Source organism: Lissotriton helveticus, chromosome 1_1 (assembly GCF_964261635.1).
Source record: "Lissotriton helveticus chromosome 1_1, aLisHel1.1, whole genome shotgun sequence".
Lineage (NCBI taxonomy): Eukaryota > Metazoa > Chordata > Amphibia > Caudata > Salamandridae > Lissotriton > Lissotriton helveticus.
Window position 1 is genome coordinate 1287389100 of NC_136057.1, and position 9976 is coordinate 1287399075.

The 9976-nt window shown below is 44.9% G+C and overlaps 1 protein-coding gene across 1 annotated transcript in view; it reads right to left on the bottom strand.

The window, feature by feature from the left end:
- The window catches only part of LOC144772679 (V-type proton ATPase subunit S1-like), a 347985-nt gene extending 346045 nt beyond the window's left edge, over positions 1–1940 (bottom strand). Inside the window, exon 1 of the mRNA XM_078657142.1 lies at positions 1783–1940. Within this exon, the coding sequence (XP_078513268.1) occupies positions 1783–1889 (107 nt within the window). The 5' untranslated portion in view covers positions 1890–1940. The remainder of the gene's footprint in view (positions 1–1782) is intronic.
- Between the last annotated feature and the right edge of the window lie 8036 nt (positions 1941–9976).

A 9976-nucleotide genomic window follows, 5' to 3' on the forward strand; every position in this document is an offset into this window, starting at 1 on the left:
GAGGCTGTGGTGGGGACAGAGTGACTGTAAAGTGGGCAGGGAGAGGCTGTGGTGGGGGCAGAGTGACTGTAAAGTGGGAAGGGAGAGGCTGTGGTGGGGGCAGAATGGCTGTGGCAGGGATAGGCTGTGGTGGGGGCAGAGTGACTGTACAGTGGGCAGGGAGAGGCTGTGGTGGGGACAGAATGGCTGTAAAGGGGGCAGGGAGAGGCTGTGGTGGGGGCAGAATGGCTGTGGCGGGGGCAGGGATAGGCTGTGCTGGGGGCAGAGTGGCTGTGGTGGGGTAGAGAAGCGTGAGTCGGAGTCAAGAAGACTACGTACACCAGCATTTATTAACGCCAGCTCCAGGCTTCTGGGAATACTTTGGGCCTGGAACTTATTGTTTTACTAAATAAACACTAGTCGCCAAGGACTGCAGTTCTAATATAGTGCACAAGGACCTCATCAGGCCGGGGCCATTGGCTGCTTTAAAGGATTGGATGAGCTGAGCGGTCCTCGGCCTATTCAGCCCTGAAAGCTGTCCGAGGGGGGGGGGGCGGGGGTTCAAGTCATGTGTGCACCCTGACCCAGACTGCACTTATAATATGGGTCACACCCTGGTGTGCTCATGCCAGGGCCTAGGGGTGGTCTGCCAGCACGCATTACTAACAATGGACATACAGGGGCATCCGCAGTCGGCAAGGGCGTCTGCAGGCGGCTGTGCAGTGCCTAGGACAGAAGCCGCGGGCTGCGTGGCGCCTGACTGCACTTGTAATATGGGGCACATGGACAACTCTAGAGAACTCTAATCACTAGTATAGGCAGTAGACCTTTGTACTCCCTACCATTCCTAAGTGACTCTTAGAGCATATCCATTCGTATCCCTTCCCTATGTATATAGAGATAGCTCTAATCACTAGTATGTGCAGTAGACCTTTGTACTCTCTACCATTCCTATGTGACTCTTAGAGCATATCCATTCGTATCCCTTCCCTATGTATATAGAGATAACTCTAATCACTAGTATGTGCAGTAGACCTTTGTACTCTCTACCATTCCTATGTGACTCTTAGAGTATATCCATTTGTATCTCTTCCTTGAGTGACTCTACTATTTGTGCATCTGCGATTTCTCTTTCTGTTTGTATCTCTTCCTTGTGTGACTTTGCATCTTGTACATTTGCAATTTTTTCTGTTTGTATCTTTTATGTAACGCATGTGATCCTAAATCCTTATGTTTTGCAACTGGTTCCTATGTAAAGTGCTCTGACACCTTCGGGTAAAGTTCGCGCTATATAAAATCGCATGAAATAAAATAAATAAATCCCGCAGTGGGCTCAGCGCAGGACCTGGTCACGGGACGTAGCCGGATGCGCGGCTCCCAGCATTGGGATTATCCACCCAGAGTAGATGACGTGGAAAAGGCGACCGTTTCCAATGGATTTGCGTTAAATAAACGTTTTGCCTAATTATGGGCGCACACCGATGATTTATGATGATCGATGACGTTGAAAGAAAACAGTAAAGATGCGAGCTACTCATTCTTTCATCGCCTGTGTTCAGTAAAAGGAGTACTAATTTCGTTTGAGTATTAATATTTGTATACACAATATTTTCCAAATATAGCGCTTGAATAAAAGCGCTGCATGAACTGTAAATTATAAGGAGTATTGATTGCACAGCCGTTGTACAATCCAGATTCTCTTTAGAGTTTAACAAAACGTTAATAAGAGAATACGTCGATGAATAGCCCTCTATTGAAGGTGTATGTGCAGTAAAAGCGCTTGAATACGTTCGTTTCACCTACCTCCGGGTGGACCACAGCAGCACGGGCACATGGTCCTCAGCCACGGCGCCTAGAGGCAGGAACACCAGGAGCAGGGAGCAGAGGGCAGCAGTACGTTCCAGCAACATGTCTGCGGGTCGAGGCCTGAGCACGGACTGAGCCCTCAGCGCAGACCTGGGAGGCAGGACACACTGAAGGGCGCGCGTGCAGGTGGACCCCACCAAAGCCATCGCGGCCTGGCTCCAGCCAGCCTCTGCGCCTCTGTTTATTGTAAACACCGAGCTTGCTTTTACCGCGCAGCTCTGTTCACGGGGAGGATCTATCCAGTTCTGTCCGCTGAGATGCTCCTGTCCCATCAACAAAGTGCTCACTGCACCTGAGCTGGCCCCCCACACCCTCTGAGCAGTGCATTCCGTACTCAGCCCTTAGCAATAAAGAAGGGAAAGCCCATGTATGCTCAGCTGTAGTTTCAAAGTTTTATTTTTTTGCAGTTGTCAGTCAGTCAGATATCTTTATTTTGGCCACTAGGACCATAAAAGCACATAAAAAGAATAATACATTATATACAATTTCTGTCAACATGCTTTAAATTATCTAAACATAAATAACACAGTTTGATTTGCTGAACAAGCAAGAAATCACTAAGCACAAAAATACATCTCTTCAAGAAGTCCCCGGACATAGTCCTAGTTTGTATGTGTGTTCCAGAGACTCCTACTTCGTTGCCTTCGTTTATTTCCACATAAAGTGCAGTGTTGGATCAAAATAACAGTATTAGCCATGATAGTGCTTTGATTACAATAAAGGAGATATCTTACATTATCTTAAGGGAAAAGGCACTTACATAATACACATGATTAGAAAAGAAGGGTGTCCGGGGACAATATAGTTTTCCCAAGCTTTCTGAATTTCTAGTTAACAGAAAAAGTAGACAAGTGCAGTCATATGTGGACAATCGCATGATTAATAAGCAAAATACAGAAAGTTAGCAGCAGTGTCAGATAAAACGTGGGGTTGTTATTAGATTATCCTTTAAAACCTAGTTATATACAGAATAAAAAAGACGAGAAAAGGGAATCCAGGCAACGTTAATAGGGAAATGCGCCTGTCCTCTAAGTAAAATCATTAATGACTGATTCCAATGATGTTTTTTTTTAATGTCCCACTTTCCTCTTCTAATGTAGACATGTATGCCTGGCGGGTGTCCCACTGATAGGTTACAATTCTGGCAGAATCGTCAGGCTGTACGTAACGCTGAGAAAGAGAATGGACTCTTACGAGTGATTGGATATACTCCTAGCGCCCACTTGATCGCCTCGAAGCACTTACGAGTATTCGCGCTAGTGGATCGGTGCCTGGGAACAGTCCACAACAAGGCAGGCTCGCACGTGCACCACAGAGTGCCGAACACCAGGAAGTGGGGGCAGCTCTCAGTTTCAGTTTCAGTTTAAAATCACGTTTATTTGGACCATTGGTCCACAAACAATAAAAGTTCATCTAAAAATACACTTCATTAAACACACTAAAACATATCTTAAAACACATTCAAATATAAAAACCTCCAATTACTCCGATTGGAGCTAAACTATTACTAAAACTCATTACAAAAGGTTAAAAGGAGTGCCTTCACTCTTTGCATAAATTTCCCAATAGCAACAGCAATATCTAAATAGGTCATTTCAGTCATCAAAGTTACTGCCTGGGTGTTAGAAATGGGGGTCTCTAGTTGGCAGTGGCTGGCCACAGTCCAAGTAGTGACCCTTCTTCCTAAGTCAGAGTAAGGGGGCTACACCCTTTGATAACCCCTGCTCAACCCTGTGGTAACGTAGCACGAGCAGCTAGGCTTATCTCAGAGGCAGTGTGTAAAGCATTTATGATCATACACAGTAACACAGTGAAGGACACTACAAAGGGACAACACACAAGTAGTTATAAAAAATAAGTATCTTTATATATAGACTTAACACAAGACAAATTACTGTAAAAAGCCACAATACTGAAAAATGGGGGCTCTTAAAAAGCTGGAAAAAGAGTTCAAAGTGTTCAAATAGGTGTTCAGTTCAAAACAGTGGTCTCTGCGACCCTGTTACTTACAAAGTACCTGGAATTCGTAGCAAAACCAACAAAATGTCGCAAAGGAGCTGTAGCGATGATTTTCCCCACGCTAGGCCGGCGATGCGTTGAATCCTTGCCGCAAGGGAGGATGACCCGCCGGGCTGCGGGTGCATGCAAGACAAAGCGACAGATTTCCTCACGCTAGCCCAGCGATGCATTGAATCCTGCCGCGAGGGAGGATGATGCGCTGATCCTGTTGCGTGTGCGATGAAAGAAAATGGCACCCCGCGAGGGAGTGACGATCCGGGTGCGATGCGAGTAAAATGGCAGGCGCTCGGCGTCCGCGCTGTGATGATCTCGATGCGATGAACCAGTGTCAGCGAGCCTTCGAAAAGCCCGCAAACTTGTGATGCGATGATCTCTGGTGTTAGCGAGCACTTTAAGGGGCCCGCAAGCGTGCGATGCGATGATCTTTGGTTTGCGAGCGCTCGGCGGTAGCAGCGCGTGGATTTTTCTTACAATCTTCAGCTGCGGCGGCTCGCAAATGGCGCTAGCAACGATTTTCAGGTCTCTCTTCTCTGTAGTAGAACTAGAGGCCCTGAAACTCACAGGGGCCTCACCTGCAGATAGAAATCCTCACTGGGAGGAATCAGGAAGCTGGTGGGGGAGTCAGATGTGCTGTGACTCCAGCAGGAGGCTAGCTCTCTTCTAGCCCTTGGGTGATTGCTTAGCAAAAATAAAAGTCTCTCAAAAGTCCTTTTCCCTCTTCTTCCAAGTTCAAGGGGAATTACTGCAGGCCTATCCAAGAAACAGCACACAAGCACAAGGGCAGTCCTCTCCTACAGATTCCTTCAGTAACACGGCCAGAGGTTCCTCTTGACATCTAGGAGCAATACCAAAGTCAGGGGTTTTGGCACAGATATTTATACCCCAAAAGTCTTTGTTCTCAGAAGTATTTTCAAACACAGAATATTAAAACCAACTTCACTAAAAGATGCATTTTATTATTCTGAGCTCAGGCATACTAAATTCGGATTTCCACCATGTTCCCTGAGTCAGATAGGACTATAAGATGAAATAGCCAGTCTGCCCATTCTAGCCTATGGAGAACAGGTAGCCTTGCAGCAGTGAAAGACAAAATGGAGGGGGATTCACTACCAGGACATGCTACACATATCAAGCCATGTCCTACATTACGCACACAATTCACCTACCCTAGGGGTGACTGACATGAGGCTAAGGGAAGGGTCATGGGCTGGGAAGTGTGGCACTTCACAGCCAAGATGGCAGTTCTGGACTGCGCGCAGACACTGCAGTGGCAGGTCTGAGGTACACTTTACAAGCTACTTCTGTGGGTGGCGCAAACCAGCGCTGCAGGCCCACCAGCAGCATTTAGGTTACCAGCCCTGGGCACACACAGGCCACACTGCTAGGGACTAACAGGTAAACCAAATAAGCCAATCAGGGATATACCAATTCACAAACATATTTACACAGGGAGCATTCGCGCTGTGGCACTGAATGGCAGTGGCACAGCGCCCAGAGCATCTAATACCAGCAAAAAGAGAGGAGGCAACAGCGAAAAATGGAAGGGAGACACACGCCAATGGTGCCAGGTCTAACACTGGGCCCTAGTTTTGATTTCATATTTCTTAAATATCGGTTTTAAGAACATAATTTGTAAATCAAGAAACTTCTGACAATCTATTAAAATATGTAACAAGTCACATGAGGTGCCCAAAGTACAAGTGCATCTTCCCGTCTTATCAATCTTTAGGCGTTTTGCCACATTATTTATATAACACGGGTTCACCCCAATTCTTACCCTGAGAACCTCACTTCGTAGTCAGCAATCCGGTAACCTATCAATGTAGGGAAAGCATTGTTCATTTTTCCATGCAATAGTCATAAAATGCACTGAAATTTAATTTGCGAGGTAGTTTTGGTCCTGTGCATGAGATATTTCCTTCCCCAATGTCCTAAGTATCTTCTTGTCAATGCTAATCATAAGGGTAGTAGGGCACAATTTAACCTCCATCATACGACATAGCTTAATCATAATCACCCTAGTCTCGCTTGCCCATTTTAATTCGCTATTCTGTATTTCGTTTTTACACCATTGTGATATTTTGGTGTTTTTGTCTACTCCTAGACGTTGCCAGAAGCGAAGTAGGGCCATACCGGCTAGAATGCCCCATGAAGTCAGTCCTAATTCCAGTCTTACTGCCTGGACCATTGCTGACAAGTGCAGTGTAAATAGATTTTTTAGGTTTTTACCTTCCTCAACATCTCAGCTCTCTTTACCCCTCAGGTATAGCAATTCTGCGCCATACAGAAATTGCAGAGGTACCCTGGCCGAATAAGCTTTCAGCACTGGTCTGTCTGACATCGCACAATAGGCTTTGTTAAACAGTTTCAGGCCGCTAATCGATGTGGAGGTTCTTACTTTTGATGCCTCTAGATGGGTGGACCATTTCATACATTTTTCAAACCACAGCCCCAGGTACCTGTATTCAGTAACCAATTCCACTTTCTCTGTACCCAGCCACCATGTGAACCCAGCTTTCCTTCTACCAAAGCTCAAGGTTTTGGTCTTATCCATGTTAATCACAAGTTTTTTCCTGGAGCAGTAATCATTAAATATATTCAATTTCCTTTGCAGGCCAACTTCTGTCTGATCCATGATCACAAGATCGTCGGCATAGAGCAAACATGCAATTTGCTTACCATCTTGTTTTGGGCTTGCACCAATGACGTTCCCCAAGATTATAGGCAAATGTGCCAAAAACAAGGAAAACAGCATGGGTGCCAATACACATCCCTGCCGCAGCCCATTTCCAATCTCAATTCTCCCAGATAAACTACCATCTATATGTAAAATTATCTGGGTCCATTTCTTAGTGTGAAGCATTTGAATCAAACATAACAGATCTTTAGGAATACCAAAACTAGTTAGGGTCTTCCACAACAGTTCCCGGTCCACCAGATCGAAAGCTGCGCGGAAATCTACAAAAACAGCAAAACAAACTTCCCCGCATTTCCGTCGACTTCCGCGCTATAGCCCAGAGAGCAAAACAATGGTCGATTGTAGAGTGGCCTGCTTTAAACCCACCCGTTCCGGGGGTATAATCTGATTTTCCTCTGCCCAATCTTTTAGTAAACCCAGTATGGCTTTAGCAAAGACTTTTTCCCTTATATCTAGGAGATTTATCAACCTATAATTTGCAGTTCTGTCTTGCTTTCTTCAAGTGACTTGGTTTCTGTATATGATGAAGCCATTCATTTTTATACACACTTCCTAGTAACGTATAATTAATTTAAGGGTTCTAAAACTCATCTTTGTGAAATGCACTATTGGCTACAAATAGGAAATTCTATACTTTTAAGAGCCTTTAATGCGCTTATCTTACGCATTACTCTGCATAAACATCTACATAAAGAGGTTTTTGTTAGGTCTGGCATAAGAAAGCTTTAGGTATTGTGCCAGCCTCAGGGTACAGTAAAACAAGCACTGGCAAAGCCAATAGGGCTTGTGTTGGCTTCCAGCCTTTTGGCTTCGCCGATTTTTGTTCTTTTGCAATGATTTTTGTAAAAATGTATTGTTGGGGGATCTATAAGGCCTCTATCAACTAAAGAATAAACAGTGGATAAAAAGCAAAAATATGGTTATTGTTTGGGGGCCTATGGTGACCCCATCAACATAAAAAATAAACATTGTATTAAAGCAAAAATATTTATTTGTCTTAAAAAACAAACATTATCGAAGTATTTCCTGGCACTGAAGATAAGGAAAAAGTTACTTATCCGTAATTCTGGTTCTCCATCAATGGCATCTTTCACAGATTAAAATAAACTCCATCAATGGCATCTTTCACAGATTAAAGCAAACACAAGAAGATGACGGACGGATTGCTGAAACTTTTCAGACACTCACCCACAGTCACAGATCTGGGTTGAATCCACCATCATTCTCTAGCTCACTTTGCCACCACAGTTTGGACCCAGCCATATGCAAATCAGTCTTGACCCTGTGCCTCAAGTCCAGCCGAAATGCAAATCCAGGTCCTCCCTGGACCGGAATAAAGCATCCTGGGACCAGTTTTGGGGTAACACCCCTCATCAGCCAGACTAGCTTGAATTTGAGCAAGGGACCCACGTCTGGGCATACCCTGTCAACTTAGGGCAAACAAAACAAACACAAGGTGCTGATGGACAGAGTGCTGAAACTTTTCAGACACTTACCCCCAGTCACATATCTTGGTTAAATCCACCATTGTTCTTTAGCTCACTTCGCCACCCCAGTTTGGGCCCAGCCATACGCAAATCAGTCTTGACCCTGTGCCTCATGGGAACAGTCCAGACATAGGTCCCATGCTCGCTACACCACCAGATTCAAGCTAGCCTGGCTGATGAGGGGTGTTACCCTGAAACCGGTCCCAGAATACTTGTTTCTGGTCCAGGGAAGACATGGTCTAGGCGTTTGGGATGGACTGATTTGCATATGGCTGGGTCTAAACTGGAATGGCGTGACATGCAAAAAAAACATTGATTTAACCCAGACCTGTTACTGGGGGTGAATGTTTGATTAATTCAGCATTCCGTCAATCATCTGTTCTTTTTGCATCTTTCACAGATTGACATGCTTGAATCATTCCCCTTCATCAGACTGAGTATCCCCGGTAATAATCTTAAAACACATACACTCAGTGACATTAATTGCATTTACAGTTTCCACCCTATCCACATCATTGTATTTGACCCAAACTCCAGCCACTAAGAGCCCACTTCACCCAGCTGCTCCCCTGTTAGAGGATTTCGACAGTCATTTTTTCTGAACCATATGTAATCTATAGTATTGAAAAAACATTAAGCCTCATAACAAGGGAAGGTGGGTGGGTGTATGTGAAGCTATTAAAGATGCTTATGCTACAGGCAAATAACTGTTTTCCTTCTCAAGCATTGGATCTTTCATGGATGTAGATGTCCAAAGAATGTAGTGCCCTTTCTGACGCTGAAATTAGATTTGCAAACAACATTGGTGTGTGATCTATTTTTAAATTAAATTACGTTGGCACCTTCAGAATTTATTTTGGATTAGTTACCAGAGTCACCTTATCCTTGGAAAAACTAAGATACGGCTGCTCACTGCGTAGAGCTTGTAGCTCACTAATATTAAGTGGGTCTATCTTCTCGCCATACGCCCTTGCAACCAAACTTTCCCATTCTAGATTGTACGTCTTAATTGTTGCTGGTGCAGTAGCTTGCTTTAGAATCTCCAGGAATGCTCAGACGGCCAAGCTGTAAGTCCTGGCGCGCCATGCTGTTAGTTAGGTGAAGTGACGGTGTGTGGGCTGTGGTGAACCATTTGTGCTTCATGCTTTGAAACTAGCTTCACATCCATTTTGAACTGCACTGTCTTCCCTATGCACAACTCCCACAGAACTGCAATTCTGAAGTGGCCATGCAGGTGATCCTCTGATCACTTTGCAGCTTTTTCTCCTCATCTTCCTTATCACTCTCGAATTCAGTGGTATTGGAGGGAATGCATACACAAACCTTCCTATCCAGTGTATTATAAAAACATTACCTGGGCTAAACCATATGCTTGCAAACCAGGGGCCTCATTTATGAGAAATGACGCATCGCTGCGTGAAAGCAGCGATGCGTCACTTCTCAGTGCGCCCTCCTTGCGACATTCCTGATGCGTCATATTTAATGTATGACACATCATGTCGCAAGGAGTTACAGATACGTCAGTATTTCTGACGTATCTGTAAGCGCAAAAGTGACGCATTGCTAGAGTATGTCACAAAAGTGACGCAACTCCAGCAATGCGTCCTTTCACATGGGGCAAGCCCCATGTGAAAGGGCCTGCGTCAGTCTTAAGCCTGCTGTGAGGCAGGCGCAAGATTTTGACGCAACGGCGTCCTAGAAGTGACACAGTGAAATCTGATAGATTTCACTGCGTCACTTCTACGAGGCTTTTTGCGGGAGAACGCCCCCCTGCATACATTATACCTGACGCAGGTATAATGTAGCGCAGGGGTTTACAAAGTGATGCATCTGCTTAGATGCGTCACTTTGTAAATAGTGCGCAACAGGAGGCATGTTTTACGCTGCCGATGCGTCACATAAAGTGACGCATCGGAAGCGCAAAACT